At 48.6% G+C, this 18,232-nt stretch overlaps 1 protein-coding gene across 1 annotated transcript in view; it reads right to left on the minus strand.

Moving 5' to 3' along the window:
* Positions 1–12,976: 12,976 nt before the first annotated feature.
* LOC121349285 (lymphocyte antigen 6E) overlaps positions 12,977–18,232 on the minus strand; it is a 7,397-nt gene continuing 2,141 nt past the window's right edge. Inside the window, exons 2-3 of the mRNA XM_041459549.1 lie at positions 14,850–14,969; positions 12,977–13,747 (exon numbers count right to left, since the gene is read on the minus strand). Coding sequence (XP_041315483.1) covers positions 13,539–13,747; positions 14,850–14,969 — 329 coding nt within the window. The 3' untranslated portion in view covers positions 12,977–13,538. The remainder of the gene's footprint in view (positions 13,748–14,849; positions 14,970–18,232) is intronic.

The raw sequence follows: 18,232 nt of genomic DNA on the forward strand, positions 1-18,232 counted from the left end.
GCCATGTACCGATTCCGTCCCCAGATCCAAATCTACTGGAAAAACGACTGTCATTGAGCTATAAATGAATTGAAGGAGCTCCAAAGCAGGCCCCACCTCTTGCTACTCCGTCATGTCTTTTCATGTTCTTTGGAGAAGAAAATTTGTTTTTGCCGGGTGGACAATGGTTGGGATTGGTTAAGCCTGGTGTTTTGTGTCCAAGCAGGATGTGGAAAGCCTGGGGTGTTAAGTAATCCTGGTGTCCAGGTCTTGTCTTGCAGCTTGGGGATGTTTCCTCTCCTTTTTTGGAGTGGTTTCAAGAAATCCTGGGTAAAAACGCCTTGGTGGGTGTGAACACCAAGGAATTGAACCTCATGGGTATTTCTCCTCTGCGTTTTCACCTTCAGTGGGGTCCAGAGTTTATCAGGAGGATGAGAATCATGGAATGGTTTGGATGGGAAGGGATCATCTCATTCCAAACCCTCTCCATGGGCAGGGACACCTTCCACTAGACCAGGTTGCTCCAAGCCTTGTCCAGCCTGGTCTAGAAGTGGAAATCTGACTTTCAATCACTCACTCACTGGAAAAAGTAAATGGAGCACTGGGAAAAAAACAGGACCAGGACCCAAAAGCTTGGGCCAAAGGAATCTCTTCAGACTCCTTATCCCAAGGAAGATGGAATGGAAAAGCCCCTCTGCTCTGAGCCAACCCTCTCCAAACATGGTTGCAAGCTCCTGACATTTTTGCTTCTCAAACACTTCCCATTCCCAGCCCTGCTGCCCCAGGTGTCTGCTGGATTTTCCTGCACTTCAGGCCAGCTCCATGGCAGGAAATCCTCCTCCAACATGGGAAGAGCAAAGTGTGGAATTGCAAAAACTGGGAAGAGCCTTTTGGTGGCTATGCCAGGCACCCTCCCAACACAGACTTTTACTAAGGAATGGGGAAAATCTGAATCCAAGATGATGTTGGAGATATCCCCAGCACCTTTGTTATTCCACCATCGAAGGAACTTTATCCTGAGTTATTCACTTGAACTCTTGGAATCATAGAATCATTAAGGTTGGGAAAGATGTCAGGATCGTCACATCCAGAGTCAAACCAGCACCACCACCATTTTCTCCTCTAAACCCTCTCCTCAAGTGCCATTTTTGAGCACTTCCAGGTCCGTGACTCCATCACTACCCTGGAGCCTGTTCCAATGCCTGACAAAACTTTGTGCAAAGAAATTTTCCCTGATATCCAGTCCAAACTTTCCCTGCTGCGACTTGAGGCCAATTTGTCTTGTCCTGCCTTGGAATGTTAAAAGTTTTTCTAGGAATGCTGGATAAAAAATCCAATCATCATCTCTCCAAATCGAAAGCTCCACAATCATGGAATGGCTTGCATTGGAAGGGAATTTAAAGACCATCCACTCCCAACCTCCTGACAAGGGCAGGGACAACTTCCACTATCCCAGGTTGCTCCAAACCCCATCCAACCTGGCCTTGGACATTTCCAGGAATGGGGCAGCCACAGCTCCTCTCAAATTCCATTCCAGAGCCTCCCCATCCTCAAGGGGAGGAATTTTTTCCTAATATCCAATCTAAAGATGGTCTCAGCATTTCAGCAATCCCTGCTGCTTTTCCAAACACCACCTCTGGGAGACTTCCATCCTCAGGAATTCCGACGGGTTGTTTTCACAGTTGCCTCTCTAATACAGTAATTATGTGGATTATGAGAGCTAAGCAGTTATTACCAGCCCCAAAAATTACCTAGGGAAAGACATTTAGGTATATTCCATGTCTGGCGTTCCTCGTGTTCAGCAGAAAATATTATAATCCTATTAAAAAGGCAAAATCCTCTGATGGGGTTTGCCTTGTTCATAAGGAACAGAAAAAAAAAAAAAAAGAAAGAAAAAAACATGGATGGGGTGTGGCTTCTGGTTTCTGGTGTTAAGTGGCCTCAAACAATATGTGTTAAATGACTGGTTCCACCTGCACAGCTGAAATGTGATCTCCCTCGCCTTAGAAAATCTTGGATGGAAGAATCTCCGCCACCACCCTGCTCTAAATCCTCTTCCCTCCTTTGCTCCGGAGGGTGGTTTTGGGGGGGTGTCAACACACCTTGTTTATGGTTTCAGTTGATCTTATCTGAGTCCTGAAATGTCTCCTCTTTTATGCACACCCTGTGCTGATGCTTTGCAGGGCTGGCAACTCACCATAAAAAAAATAAAATTAACAAGAACTAATGACAATATTCAAATACTGTTTTGTTGAATTCCTTTTATTATTTTGTAGGAAACCACAACCTGTCCCACTGGGAGGGGGGCTTCCCACTAATTGCAGAAAAAAAAAAAGACACACAATCTGCATAAATCTGCCTCGTCACAAGATGGATTAAAATAAAATATATACAATTTTTAGTGTATCTGTTCAAAGGGAAATTAATACAAAAATCTCTCACACTTCAGATGAGTTTGTTGTCGTAAATACAAGGAAAAGTTCAGCCAAATGTTTACTTCCAGCCTGGGAATCCCATGCCAAACTCTTTTCCTGTCCTACCTTGCCAGCTGAGGCAGTCTCAGGGTGGAGGCATCTTCACCAGCCCTGACTCACTTGCATCCAGCCGGGAAATCTCCAAATCCCACAACCTCTCAGGCTGCCCAATTGCATTGCAAATCCTAAAATTCCTCATCCACCTCTAGGGCAGAGTTTCAGGGACCAAGGGTGCAGGCACTGAGAGCCTTCTTAACTTAATTATTTTGAACTCTCCATAATCTTTACTCTAATCAGCTCTTGACGTATCTCCACTGAATCCCAAATTTCCAGAGCAGGCAGATGCAGGAGTGAAAGATGGGACTGGATTTAAGGGCAGAGGGGTGCTGACATGACCCTGTCATCTGCTCGTGCTGAGCTTTTTTGGAGGAGGATTTAAAGATCATCCCATTCCTACCCTTGCCATGGGCAGGGACATCTTCCACTATCCCAGGTTGCTCCAAACTGGCCATGGATACTTTCAGGGATGGGGCAGCCACAGCTTCTCTGGGAATTCCATTCCAGTCCCTCACCACCCTTACAAGGAAGGATTTCTTCCCAATATCCCATTTAACCGTACCCAATTCCTGTTTAAAGCTATTCCCCCTTGTCCTGTCCTTCCACCTCTTTTCCAAAGTTCCTCTCCAGCTCTCCTGGAGCTCCTTCAGGCACTGGAAGGGGCTCTGAGGTCTCCCTGGAGCCTTCCCTTCTCCAGGCTGGACATTCCCAGCTCTCCCAGCCTGGCTCCAGAGCAGAGGGGCTTCAGCCCTTGGAGCATCTCCGTGGCTTCCTCTGGACTCATTCCAGCATCTCCACAGGTCAGGGATGATAGATACTCATGGAAGCACCAAGGATGGGTTACTCTGAGCACTGAACTGCTGCTGGGAAGATGCCAGGGATTAAATCACCATGAATTTCGCCTCTGGGACACCACAGTCCCCACCTGTCCCTCACAGAAACCAAAATTCCCCGGAGCTGAGGTTCTTGCACCAGAAAGAGAAGAATTAAGCAGGTATCCTTGCCCTTCTCCATCTCCTCCATTGATGAGGAATGTCTTTAAAAGTTATAGAGAATTCTGGAAAAACAAAGCAAAAAAACAGAGAATGGCAAGCCTGACTCTGGCCTATCCCTATGAATAACGAGTCAGGAATCCAACCCTGCAGCTCCTTTAGAGCCTTTTTCACTAAGGCACCACTCATTAGCTCATTAGTCACAGCAGCCTTATTCCTCCTAATTGATTTTACTACAATCCCCTACAATGTATGGCCAGGATCCAACGTGTCTCTGCCTGGCTTAAAAACCATTACACTGGCACAGCTTTGGAGACACTTCATCCCTCTTCCAAGCCTCTGGAATGTGTTGTGGTCAGGTGATTCCCATAACTGAGCTTCTGGAAGGTGCCCTCAGGGAAAGGACACGTGTCCCCTCGGTGGGACAAGGCTCGAAGGACCCAGCTGAGCAGAGAGTTGTGGCTTTCACACCTGGGTGGGTTTGACACAGATTGGAGCTGCAGGAAGTTTGGCAGCTCTCTCCACACTGGATTTCACCTCGGCACTGAACTGGGACCAAGAATCGTGGAATGGTTTGGGTTGGAAGGGACCTTCAAGATTATCTTATTCCAAACCCCTGCCATGGACAGGGACACTTTCCACTGTCTCCAGGTTGGTCCAACCTGGCCTTGAAGGGATGCGGCAGCCACAGCTTCTCTTGAATTCCAGGGCCTCACCACCCTCACAGAAAGAATTCCTTCCCAATATCCCACCTATCCCTGCCCTGTAGCAGTGGGAAGCCTTTCCCTGTGTCCTGTCACTCCATCCCTTGTCCCAAGTCCCTCTCCAGCTCTCCTGGAGCCCCTTCAGGTACTGGAAGGGGCTCTGAGCTCTCCCTGGAGCCTTCTCATCTCCAGATGGGACACCCCCAGCTCTCCCAGCCTGGTTCCAGACAAGAGGGGCTCCAGCCCTTGGAGCATCATCTTAATCTCCTCTGGACCTGCTCCAGCAGCTCCAGGTCCTTGTGCTGAGGCCCTCAGAGCTGGACACAGAACTCCAGGAGGGAGTGGAGCAGAGGGAGGGAATCCCATCCCTGGACCTGCTGGTCACATTCCTTTTGGTGCATCCTAGGGTTCTGCTGACTTCTGGCTCCAACAGAGACCTGAGAGAATGTGATTAAAGCCAGACCCAGGGCAGACAGGTCAGACCACCCCACAAAGGGTTCCTTGAATCTGCTGCTCATCCCAGATTCCCACCAGACCTCACCGTGTCCCCCTCTCTGCCCCAGCCATTGCTGTGAGCTGCACCTGGAACTCAGAGAAGCTTTGTATGTTCCCCAGGAGAAGAAGGCAGGAACAAGATGATTTATTTTTATAAGGAGTCTTGTTCCTTCCAGGTAATCATTCACCTGCCTTTTTTTTTTTTTTTCCCAACCTGTTTTTCTCCCTGTCCGAATTCCATGCAGGTACCTCTTATCTCCAGGTTATTATTTAGATTAACCTCTGTGTAAGTCTTAACTCTTTCAGGGTGAGACCTTCACATCCATCACTTCCCTGGCCAGTGGTCAGCACACAGATACAGCAATCCCATGGGGGAATCTTAGAGGATTCATAATTCCTAAAATCTTAGAGGATTCTTAATTCTTAAAGTGTGTTTATGTTGTGCATGGAAAGGATTGATCATATATTTATAACTAGTGGGAATTTTAATTCCTCCCCCATCAATTCTTTTCTCACTCCCTTTTGTTCTTTTTGCCTTTAAACTGAGAAATTCTCCCTTCCTGTCAACTCTGACTGAGGCAGCAATCACTTATTTGGAGATTATTTGCTCCATCCAGCTTTTCCAAGGCATTGTTAATGATGCAGGAATGTAAATCACTCGTTCAGTGTAGCTGTTACCTGCCTTAATTATCCCTTGCTTTGTTCCAGGCTTAATCCAAGGAACAGGAGATACTTTCCTACCTGAGTCACTTCTCGCTGACCCAGAAGGAAAGAACAAGGACAACACGTGTAAAACACTAAATAACCCAACTGAAAAGTACCAGCTTTGCCTCCAGGCCCTTTTCATCTCCCTCTAATCCTGCAAAGCTTGGCACTGGAGCTGGAAATATCCATGTTTTTGGCTGCTGGGAGCTGCCCAAACCAGCAGAAACTTAAATGAAGATTCCGCTGCCCAGGTGAGAGGCTCAGTGTGTCCTGCACCAAAAAACAGCTCAGGTATGGCCTCCAGATGCTTGAAGATTTCAGGAAGATGTTTCTGATCCCAAAACTTGTGGCTCCCAGAGCATTTCTCCCTGGGAAAAGTGAGGAAACCAACACCTCTCCTATGAGGAAAGGGTGAATTGGGATTTTTCTGCCTGGAGAAGAGAAGGCTCTGAGGAGACCTTAGAGCCCCTTCCAGTGCCTAAAGGGACTCCAGGAGAGCTGGAGAAGGACTTTGGACAAGGGCCTGGAGGGGCAGGACAAGAAGGAAAGGCTTCACAATAAAAGAAGGCAGTTGGGAACATGAGGCTTGCTCCAGATGTCTGGAAAAGTCCTTATCTCCTCCCACCTGGTCAGGCTGTTATCAGTTACCCACAACATCACCACCTCTCCTGGTCTGCCCCCTCTCCCTGCCCAACCAGAGCCCAGCCACGGCAGAACTCAATTCCCTGAGCTATCCCACCATGTCCCTGTGATCCCAACATTTCATGTGGCTTGGAACACAGATTTAACCCCGGGCAACACGAGGAGTTATGAGACAGATGGGTTTTTTTCAGCCTGGAAAACAGGCTGGGAAGGGAGGGCTCAGGGGCCCCCATAGCATCTGGCATGGAAAAGGGTGAAAGAGAGGTCTGGGATGGATTTATTCCTCGTCCACAGGTTCCAAATGAAGTCCTTTCTCCATCACTCCCCTTAGGAGAAGGGGCTTGTGGTCCTGGAACAGCAACACTCCCATCCCAGGGGAGAACACTGGCATCCAAGGGAGAGCACTGGCAGAACTGGGACCTGCCGCTGCCACCTCCTGACGAGAGAAGAAAATGCAAATCCCTCCTCCCAGCCCATTTCCCAAGGAAGGACTTTCCAGGCTAATTTCGGTATTTTTAAAGTTTCACTGTTCCCAAAATTCATGGGTTGTAGTCACTTGGTTCCAACCAGCTTGAGGACGAGGAACCTCCAGGTGCAAATAAAATAAGGAGAAAAATTCAGTTTATTTAAACTGCCTTGAACAACCCAGGAGCTGAATTCCAGCAGGAATAGCTCCACCTTGTCCTTATAAAGACCCTGAGTGGTCACATACCAGGTGCCACCTTCCTTTATCTACTGAGTGAATTGCACTTGAATTTTTTTATTTTTTTGGCATCTTTCATAGTTTGGTACTAAATGGGTGCTGCTGCTCCTGGAACCAGCCGGTTTTACTGGTCTGAGCTCAGGTGCAAATCTCAGCCTCTGGAGCAACAACGGGTGAGTGAATCGCCACAATCTGAGCAATGAGAGATGGAATCTGAGCCAGGAGCACTTTTGGCACCTGTGGAAAACACCTGGTTTGGCTCTGGGTGACAAAGTGTGACAAGAATCCGTGTAAAATTCAACCCACCCCGTTGCTGGTGTTAATTGGAGCGGAGCAGAGAGCACAGAGCTGCTCACACCTCTGCCCCCATGAGTTTGGTTTGTGTCACATTTCCATGCAGCTTTGCTAACAAGTTATTAATGTCAGCCGGGTGGCCGAGTGCTCCCTGTATCCCAGGAAAGGTCACATCATGGAGACCCAGGCACGTTGTGCAACTCCTGAGATCTCTTTTTCTTGGGAGATGATAAGCAGGAAGGTTGGGACGTGCTCCCACAGCCACATAAAGCACCTCCCACTTTCCAGGCTCCTGCAGCCTCCAGGCCCCCACAATCTCTCAAAATCCATGGAATGGGGAGAAAAGGAAGCAGGAGGAAATGAGGTGGAGAGGGTCAGCACTGGCAGGAAGGTGGAGCTCTTGAGTATGTTTCCCTGCTCCATCTTATACCTTTTTTTTTTTTTTTTTTTTTGTCTTCCTTTAGCACCACTCCAATTTTAAATTCCAAACTCCCTTCCTACACACCTTTCTTGACTCCTCCAAAATGTCAAAACTCCCAAATGAATCAGCCTTTTAGAGACTCCTCTTCAGTTCCAGAGCTTTTTCCTCCTCCAAGACCAGTGTTTGCCATGGGTAGAGAGCAGCCCTGTCCAGAGAGACAGCAAAGGTTAGGATATAACCCCTCTGCTCTGCCCTCGTGAGATCCCATCAGGAATACTGTATCCAGGTCTGCAGTCATAAGCACATGGATGGCAGAAACCTGCTGGAGCAAATCCAGAGGAAGCCATGGAGATGCTCCGAGGGCTGGAGCCCCTCTGTTCTGGAGCCAGGCTGGGAGAGCTGGGAATGTCCAGCCTGGAAAAGACAAGGATCCAGGGAGACCTCAGAGCCCCTTCCAGGGGAGCTGGAGAGGGGCTTTGGACAAAGGGATGGAGTGACAGGACACAGGGAATGGCTTTCCACTGCCAGAGGGCAGGGTTAATTGGGATCCTGGGAAGGAATTCTTCCTTGTGAGGGTGGTGAAGCACAAGCTTCCCAGAGAAAATGTGGTTGCCCCTGGATCCCTGGAAGTGTCCAAGGCCAGGTGGGCTGGGGCTTGGAACATCCTGGGATAGTGGAAGGCGTTCCTGCCCATGGCAGGGGGGTGGAATGAGATGATCTTGAAGGTCACCTCCAAAAAACCATTCCAGGCTCCTGTGATGGGAAGGCCGGAATTCTCCCACCTCAGTCCCCTTTGGCTCTCCCATCCTGGGACGATCAGGACAACCTTGGGATGCCAGTGAGGAGCATTTGAAGAGCAAATGGGAGATGTGGCACCATTTCCCTCAACTTTCCAAACAGATGAAATATGGGAAAGCCCACCCTGGGCCTGCGCAGCGACAGGCAGATCCTTAGGGAACAGCAGGAGCTGGGACATGGTGACAATGTGAGGAGAAATGGGAACACCAGGCAGAAGGGACTTGCAGGTTTCTTCTGTGCAATGTCCCCCAGTCCCCAAAATATTCCCTGTCACCACTGGAGCCCTCCCATCCCAAAAACCACTTGCAAATCAGGCTGCAAAATATGGATTGCAGTGGAAATGGAAGTCCAGCCCAGAATTATCCTGAGAAAAGGGATGAAAGTCCCGAGCCCATCACTGTTATTCCGCATTTGTTTTACATTCCCCGGGGGATATAATCCCCTTCTCCCGTGGGATCCCATAAAATCTTCAAACAAAAATTAGAGTGACATAACTTTGCAGAGCTGAATGTTGGGAGAGAGGGGGGTGAAATCTCCAGAGCACCCAGCCCTGTGTCCGTGTGTCCGTCCGTGTGTCCGGAGGCGGGAGCAGAGCTGGATCCCTGGGAGTGCAGGAAGAGGAGCAGCTGCCCACGGACACCCACACAGGGCCCTTTTTGTGCCCAAAATAGCCGCCCTCTCCCACAAGGAAGAGTGCAGGCTCCAAGGCCAAATCCCAGCTCCATTCCCAGCAGGGTCACGGGCAAGTCAAGGATATTTATGGGCTATTGAAGACAAAGACAATCCCTGTTCTTTATCCATCCCCAGGAAGAGACTCCAATGGCCCTGAGACGAAAGGCAGGAATTTAACCCTCCTTTATTCCCTCAGTTCAGCATGTCCTTTTTTTCCCAACCCACAGCCCTGAGCTTGGAATACAATCCAGGCATTTTCCTTCCACACTAAACAAAAGTTAATATCTGCAGAACCACCTAAAAATCTCCTTCCAAGTGTATTTTTTTTTTATTAATTCCATATATTTTTTTTATTAGAGTATAAGAAACAAGATGGAACATACACTTCACTTATACTTAGGTTAATATATTTAAAGGGATGGATGCTTCTTTATCCCACTTATCCTGTTACAATAAAGATAATACACAGTTACAAATCTCACAGATAGGAATTAGTAAAATCAGCATTTCAGGGAAACCACTGCAGATCATCCAACAAAGCTGAAATAAAACGTGAAATAAAAGCTGCAACATTTTATTGGCTTCATGTATTTTCATTTGATGAAACTGGAGGATTAGGGCTGGGAAGAAGTGCTCCCATGGAAAATGTTGGACTTTGGGAAGCCTCTTAAGCCTTTTATTTCTCAATTTCCATGATCAGAACAAAGCTGGATGAATTAAAACCTTCAATCTGTCTCTGCTGATGATGATTCTCTGCTTTGAGTGCAATTATTTGGTTTGAGGCAGCTCATCTGCCTTGATTTCAGAGATTTGGACTTCAAAGTTCCTCCACCAAGACTGGCAAAAGCCAGTAGGTGGCAGGACCAACCCAGGGCTTCGCTTCCCTGGGCACCGTGGGCATTCCCAAAATGCAAAACCGGGCGTTTCTGTTCCCATTCCCATTTAAACAGCCTCAGAGAGGGGTGAAATAACTCCTTCAGGATCAAGGATCCAGAGCCACCTTCATCCCAAACAGCTGAGACCAACCAGAGCAAGGGAAAGAGCCCTAAACCTCCAGGCATCCAGATGTGCACCACATCTGCCTTTTCCAGAGGGCATGGATCCTACAATTCATCCCATGGACACAAAGACACCCCCACCTGAGCTTCCCACGGGGTGGTGGGACCACAGCCTCCTTTTTTCACGGCAAATAAAGTCCCTGGGAGATAAATCCCTTCAAAAAACCCCCAACTTGAGCAAATCAACACCAATCCAGGACATCCCTGCAGCAGCAAAGTGGATCCTTGGAGTAATAATCAAGAAACTGACCTTTTGTTCTCTTGGAGCAAGGAAGTCAGGTTTGTGGTTTCAAAAAAGAAATTTTGCCCTTAAAAAAAGAAAACAATTCTTAAAACCGGCTGGAAGAACTGTGCTCATTTTGAAGTCCTTTTCTTGGGCAAACAGCAAACCCCCAGACCCTGGGTGGGAAGCGCTGATGCCACAATGGATTTTGAGCATTTTTAGATAATCCACAAAAATTCAAGCCCTTGGTGGGGTGGTGGGAGATGGCAGCAGCTGCTGGTGAATTACAGCCATTTCCAGGATGGAAGCACTGAAAGCATTTTCTCAGGAACACACTCCAAAGTGGGCAGGTATTTCACTTTAGCTCTTAATTTCCAGTAAAAACTCTTCCAGGATATTTGATGCTCCTAGGGAGCCAAACCTCCTCCCCTCATAACCTCTTGTCTTGTCAGGACAGGTGAATATCTGAGTTTTCTGCTCAGATTTTGATATCTTAAATTTCCACAGTCCACAGAAACATATCCAAAGCACTTCAGGGCTGTCCCACCACAGCCCTCAAATTCCAAATCCAGCATTTGGATCAACAACCCACCCACCAGTCTGAACACTTCATAAATCCCATTGGTTTTCCTACTTATTGTCTTATTATTAATGATTTTAATTACTTCACCTGCCCATTTTTAGACATGGGTTTTACAACAGATGAGGCTCTCACCAGGTTTGTCATTCTGGGGATTTGGAGGCAAAAAATAAACCCAGGGTAGGATCAGGAATTGAGAGCTGGCATGACTGATGGGAAAGTGCTTGGGATTCAACTGTGACAAGCTGTCAACCCCCTCCCTCTCTCAAACACACATGGATCTATCCAAATGTCTTTTTGCCAGGAAAGGAAAAACTGAAAATATCCCTTTTTCCCTATTCTAGATTACAGTACATGGGAAGGCAGAGACAAAAAGAGAGCGAGGAAGCAAAACAAATCTCCTTGTGAAATTTATCCAACAAACCTTCAGGTCACTCCCCTGGCAATTCCATGAACATAATTTGTTATTTTTTGGGATAAGCAGCCTCTGGATGCTCCTCCCATGAGCCTTTGCTCCCTGCCACAACCAAATCCTTGGCACTGGCCAAGAAACCCCAAGAAAAGAAGGAGATGGCCCTTGGAGGGGACAACCAGGGCCCTTGGAGGGGACAACCAGGTCTTCAGCCCATGGGGTTGTCCAGTCTGGCATCATCAGGATCCTCATAAAAGCATGAATGGACATCAGGACACAGCTGATGGCTTTGAAGTTCAGCTCTTTGCTAAAGGTAATCAAGTCCCAAACCAACCCCAAAACCTTTTTCCAGATGGCCAGAAAAGACAGAGCCCCCTAAATTCAATGCAGAGTGCTCTGGGTGCCACCTCAGTGTCACAGCGAGCGCTGAGGGACAAATGAACCCAAAAAAATGAGGTTTTGAACCCTTTTGGGGGGAAGGCTGAGGCACAGGGAAGTTGGGGAATATTCATCCCAGTTGAGGAAGTTTTTCCCCAATTTTCCCTGTGGCCCACGTGCATAGTAGAGGTTTGTGGGGCACCTCGGGCCCCAAGGTCCCAGGAGGATGCATTATCCAAAGGAAGGCACATCCAAGGACCAGCACAAGTGATGCATTCTTCCCAAATTAACCACTAAATTGCAGACCACATCCCAGTGACCCATCCCTCCTGTTGGAAAAGCTGTCATTAACATCTCTGTCACTTTAATTAAAACAGGGGGAGAAGGGAGGGGGGGAAAACATAAAAACCACTTTTGTTACCAATATTTCTGTACAACTACAACCACCTTTCATTTATCACTACCTGAAGAGGGGACAGAGGTGGAACTGAAAGTTTGTGGAGCTTTTGTTTGGGTTTTGACACAGAATAGGAGAAGCAGGTACAAAGCATGGCTAAAATGTACCAACGTGGCTAAAATGTGCCAACACCTGGGTTTTGCTGCTAGAAATAGAAAAAAAAAGCCCAGTGCACCTCTGATCAATCAGTGGAAGTGACAAAAAGCTTGAACTTGACAGTTTAAGGCTGAATTTTGGCTTGGTTTGTGGCGAGCAGGTCCACAGGCAAGCAGTCTAGGCAGGACAGATGATACAGAGAGGGCAGGAGGTCACATCTCCCATGGGACAGCTGAGAACTTCTAGGAAAAACCTTGCCAGAACACCTGGGAAGATCCTGGGAGCTGAGGGACAGCAGATGTGGAAGGTTGAGTGGTGAAGTCACTTCCAGCAGTCCATAGGCACCATCAGGCATTGAAGGTTGGACCTAAAAATCTGGGTATTGACATCTTCCCCTCTGACTCCACCACATTTTTCAGACCTGTTGCCCACGGTCATTCAGGTATCGCCATTGTGATGGTCACCATGACAAGTCCAAAGTGGGGAAACTGAGGCACCGAGTCTTTGTAAAATGCAGATTCAGTTCAGAGTCCTCCTGCCAGGGTAATTGCTCAATTAGAGTTGACTCAGACCCCAAAACCTGGCATTTCCCACTAAAATGCACCTGGAAAAAGTCATTCCCAAGGGAGGTGGAACAAGCTGGCCCAGAGGTTTTTATCAGGAAGGACAGCAACAGGGAGGAGATGGATTTGCTGCTCACAACTGGAAAGGATGTGGAGATGAAGCACCCAAAGCTGCTCAAGAGGGTGAGGGACCCTCGTGCTGGGTACAATATTGGGATTTTCCATGAAAGAGTTCCTAATCCCTGGAGCAAGGAAACACACACACGTCCCATCTCAGGTAACAACAGGAGCAAGTTTATTCAGGTCTGGCACTTACAGAACTTGGAAGGACAAGGTACACGGCATTGGTTTTCCAGAAAAGTCAGCCCAGGATCAGAAGAAACGAGACTATTTTATAAAAAGAGACTGCAGCTGTGAGGGGCCAGGAATGTGTCTCCCTTTGGATCCTGCATTCCCTCTGCCTGTGCCACCCATGTGCTGGAGCAGACCTGGTGGTGCTTGGGGTGAATCTGTTCTCAGCGAGTCCCAGCCTGGTTTAACCAACCTTAGAAATTAGGGGGTGGGGGATTATTAATAGGTAGAAAAAGCAGAAACCCTTCCAAAATCATCCACCTTGGCGAAGGAGGAGCGAGAGTGCAGCGGGAGACGTCCACAGGAGGAGGAGAACAGCTCGGCCAAACCACCCAGGTCTCCAACGCTTGGAAGAGCAAAAAAAGTCCGGGAAACAATCACCTTGGAAGCCTGCTGAGAAGTAGAGGATCTCCTTGCAGACAGCAACAGAGAAGATATTGGCTAACGAGACCCGTGGGAGGCGGCTCTTCCTCAGGCAGCCCCATCACTGGCGAGCCTGGAGGACGTAGATGAAGCTGATGAGAATTCCCAAGGCCAGGATGGCGTAGCTGGCTCGGACGCTGCTGGAACCGCTGATGTTGCAGAGGAAGGAGTCGCAGCAGTAAACGGAGGCGGCCGCTATTCCCAGGTTGATCCCGGCGCTGGGGCAGATGGGAGAGCATCCCTTCGAGATAGACTGGCCAGATTTGCCGCCTGGATTTGGGGTGGGGTGGAGAGGAAGGAAAAGAGGGAGGTTTAGAATGGGGGTTTTTTTGGGTTTCTGATCACCTGCTGTGCAAAGGAATTACAGCACTGGAAGAGCCGGGGAGGTGCAGGTGGCACAGGGAGGATGAAGTGCTCCGGAGAGCATGAAGTGGTTCTCGGAGTCAGGAATCCCAGCCAGCCCATCTTATCAAGGATCACCTGTGATAAGCTCACACAAACACCCCAGAGACCACACAACACCCCATGGACACCCCTTTGGATTGGTCAATGTTCAGCTGCAAGGGCTTCTGTGAGGAATCCCAAAAATCCCTCTTGAGCTTCACTTTGGGGCTCCTCAAGGGAGACAAGGAGCCCTGGGGAGACACTTGGGAGCCAAGTCTGCATTTCCAGAGAGGCACAGCCCAGGTTAAGAAGCAGGCAAGAGGAAACCATTAGCACTGGGCTACGAAGGGAAGTATATAAAAGCTCCTGGTCTCTGTGTGTGCACATCTGACCCACCCACGCTGCAGATTTGGGCACGAAACTCCCCCTCCTCCTGCCAGGGAGAGCCAGGATGGGCTCTGGTTCCTGCAAAGGCTCCAGGAGATCTGCCACAGCATCCCTCAGCACAGCATCTGGGAAGGACAGAACCGCCCCAAATCTCTCCAGGCACTCAGGAAGGAAACCCACAACCCTCCCTTCCCGCCTCGTCCACGGAAAGCGAAGCAAAGGTGGGACTCAGGGACGAAGAACCCAAACACGAGGCAAAAAAATCAGCAGGAATAGCAACCCTGGAGCTTCCCACACAGGGAGCCTGCAGCATCCTCCACGCTTTCACTTATTCATCAGCAAAATCCCCGCCCCCAGCCTGAAATTCCCCCCAGACTCGCGGGCATCGGTGCAGGCACGTGGGTTTTAACGTGACTCCTCCTGGCAGCGCGTCCCTCCTCAGAATTCCCGTGGGATGGTCCGACACTCAGTTGCTAAGCAGAACTTTCCCCTTTTTTCCCCCCCCGCCCCCAGCCAGAAGAAGGCAAAGCCTCACTGCAGCTCAGCAGGTGACCCAGGAGAGAAGCCAGGAGGGGCAGGAGGAGGTGCTGTCACCACTCACCGAGTCCCACTCCGACGTACGTCGTCACGCAGTGGTTTTCATTCTCTCCACACTTGACAGGCGTCAGGCAGGCCCAGTTGGAGGAGGCATCCGAGCAGGAAAAGCAGACGAGCGTGTGGGCTGCAAGAGAAAGGCAAACCTCATTTAGGGGCTGGTGGGAAGATGTCCTCACTTGGAGGTCCCCACCTCTGTCCCACAGGACGTCTTGCATCTGCCCACAGCAACACTTTCTGTTTTATCAACCTGCAATAGGGGATTTTTTTTTTTTTTCCCAAAAAAATTGGCCAAGCAAAGGGTTCAAGCCTCAGGGAGGCATTTCAGGCTCTTATCAGCAAAAGCTGATACAACCACAGCCTGGTACTTTCTGTCACTGCCCTGTTTGCACCAAGAATGTGTCCGAGCTACAGCTGCCAACTTTAAACCAAATTCCAGAGGTGATTTTTTGAGGTTTGAGCTCATTCAGCTCAGCCACCACAGACATGGTCTCCCTGCCTGGGGCAGGGGGGCTGGAACTGAATGATTTTTAGTCCCTTCCAAGCGAAACCATTCTGATTTTATGATTCTGTGACACTGATGGGAAATGCTCCAAGTGTGACCATAGGTTCAAACTTTCCAAGACCCGGCTTTGGGCACCAAGATCAAGCCATGCTTGAGCTACAGCACATGGCAGAAATAGTTTTTCAGCTGCAGAAAGCTCAAGACCTGCAAGACCAGCAGGTCTCCTAAAATTATAGAATCGTGGAATCATTTCAGGAAAGGACCTCTAAGAACTTTGAATCCAACCATTAACCCAGCACTGCCAAATTCCAGAACTGAACCAAGTCTTTAGGCAACACAGCTGCACAATTTTTTCAACAATTCCAGAGATGGTGATTCCACCCTTTCCACCCTTTGGTGATTTGACCAGTGAAGAAATTTTTCATTTCCAAACTAAGCCTCCCCTGGAGCAACTTGAGGCCATTTAAGGCTTATCCTACAGCAGCAGGATGGACCAGCTGGCTCCCATCCCTCATCCCTCACAAAGAGGAATGATTGGAAAACAGCATTTGGGGTGGGAAATGGTTGTGGAGGCAGCCTGGACCAGAGACTCAGCAGGGCCACAGGCACTTTGATCTCTGTATTTTACACACAAGAGCATCACATCCACGCTGCAGTTGTTGACCTACATATGCAGACAGATCAGGTCTGTTCCCAATCTTCTGTGGACTCTGGATTTTGGAGCTCCCAGGCAGCCCTTCCACGAGGCACTGCCTTTCTCTTTCTGTATTTATGGGATGCAAAACAGAGCGGGGGCTGATTGAGAGTGGGAAGTGCGAGGCAGCCCCATCCCTGCTCCTTCAGCCCCACCACAAATGGATTATCACAAATCATGGAATGGTTTGGTTTGGAAGTCAGCTTCAGGATCATTCAGTTCCAACCCCCTGCCTTGGGACACCTTCCACTATCCCAGGGTGCTCCAAGCCCCATCCAACCTGGCCTTGGACATTTCCAAGCGTGGGGCAGCCACAGCTTCTCTGGGAAACCTGTGCCAGGGCCCCACCACCCTCACGGGGAAGAATCTCTTCCCAATATCCAACCTAAACCTACTCGCTTTCAGTCTGAAGCCATTCCTGCTTGTCTTATCCCTGTAAAAAAATCCCTCCCCAGCTTTCTTTGGACCCTCTTGGAATATTTTCCTAAGGAAGTGAAGCAGGGGAAGCCTTGGGGGAGCTCCCTGAGGCTCAGCAGTTCCTGACATGGGTATTTTGAAGAATTATTATTTGGACAAATATTGCTCAGCATCTGCCCCACTCTGCCACAGGACTGCACCACAGCTTAAGGTTCTTCTCCTTCCTGTTTCTCTCAGGAAATAAATGGCTTCTACAAGAAAAATGAGAAAAAAAAAATAACAATTGCTCTCAGAGGAATGACTTTTGAGCAGCCACAGCCGAGGAGGAGAAAGAAAACAAAATATAATCTCACAGAAACAGATTAAAGTGGGTTAGTGGGAGATCCTGAATGTCACAGCAGAGCAGCCAAATCTCTGCTTTGGAGTGGAAGCCAACACCACAACCCCCCAAGCAGGAATTCCCTGGACTGGCTCACGCATCCTCCAAGGATCCTTACTCTGGAAACAATCCCCACAACAAACCCGGGTTACCTGAGCACACCAACGCAGCCACCACAACCCACACACGGGGATTACAGGGCCACCAGCTGAGTCAAAACCTCCAGCAGAGATTCCTCAGTGGATCTCTGCGTTTAGGAGATGAGGATGGGACCAGCCACTGAATCACTGCCCCTCTGGGCTGGCCACAGCTCCATGTGGGGACCTCGGAGTGAAGCCAAGTCTCAGGTGACCTGTCCCAAACTCTACCTGACAACCACCCCGAGGAGGTGAATTGACTCATCCCAGGAATCTCCAGCAATCAGGAATGAAGTGGATTACAGGTTTCCTGTAGGTATGCTGGCAGGACAGATGTCCCCATATGCATTTGCTCACTGCACTGAAGGTACAGTGGTGCAATGCTGTTCATTAAAGGTTCCCGTAACAACACACCAGAAATCTTTGGACATGACATAAAAGTGCTGTTGGGCATGAAATTCTCTGCCACGTGACTCAATCCCTGCTCCTGCCACTGCATGTCCTACCTGTCCCCATGTTTTTCATTGTCACACCTACCCATTACCCCTTGTCCTAACAGGAAAAAAAAAAAAATCCTTCCAGGAGAGGCAGAGTTTAAGAAACGAAATATTCAGGCACTTTCTGCCCCAAAAAAACACCCACTTGCAGAGTTATGAGAGCACAAACAGGCTGAGTGGTTTAGACAAAAGGCACAAGAGGAGTGGCAGAAATAATTTCATGCAGCTGTAGACGGAGCAAAAGAGTTGGAGCTCAAGGTTACAAGAAAATTAAAAAAGGGGGAAAAAATCACAAGACTGAACAATGCAAAAGAGAAGCCTTGTTTTCACCAGTGGAAGAATTCATATGTTTATTTGCTGCTTGGCTTCTCAGAGGAACAAAGAGCTCCCAAAACAGAGCAGGGCATTTGGGGGAATTCCTTCAGATAAGGGGTTGAATCATTCTAGCAAAGACAGGGGGAAAAAAGGCCTTTAAAAGCCCACTTTGGAGCTCGTTAGCACCAGGAAAATGCTGTGGCTTCGGCAGCTTTTCCATTCGGCCCCGATGTTGCTTTTCCATTCTCTTAGGCAAAATCCTTATCAAGATCCACAGGCAAGATCTTCGAGCAGGAGGTAAAGCTTTTCTGTGAAATCCTCCCAGGATGTTCTGGAAGTGTTGGAGGATAAAACCACCTGCAGCAAACCTTTTGCCTGCATAAAAACTTACTTTTAAAGCTGAAGGGGTTGTGGGGTTTTTTTTGGTTTGGTTTTTTTTTTTTTTG

Source organism: Pyrgilauda ruficollis, unplaced genomic scaffold, assembly GCF_017590135.1.
Source record: "Pyrgilauda ruficollis isolate IOZ18807 unplaced genomic scaffold, ASM1759013v1 scaffold138, whole genome shotgun sequence".
NCBI classification, from domain to species: domain Eukaryota; kingdom Metazoa; phylum Chordata; class Aves; order Passeriformes; family Passeridae; genus Pyrgilauda; species Pyrgilauda ruficollis.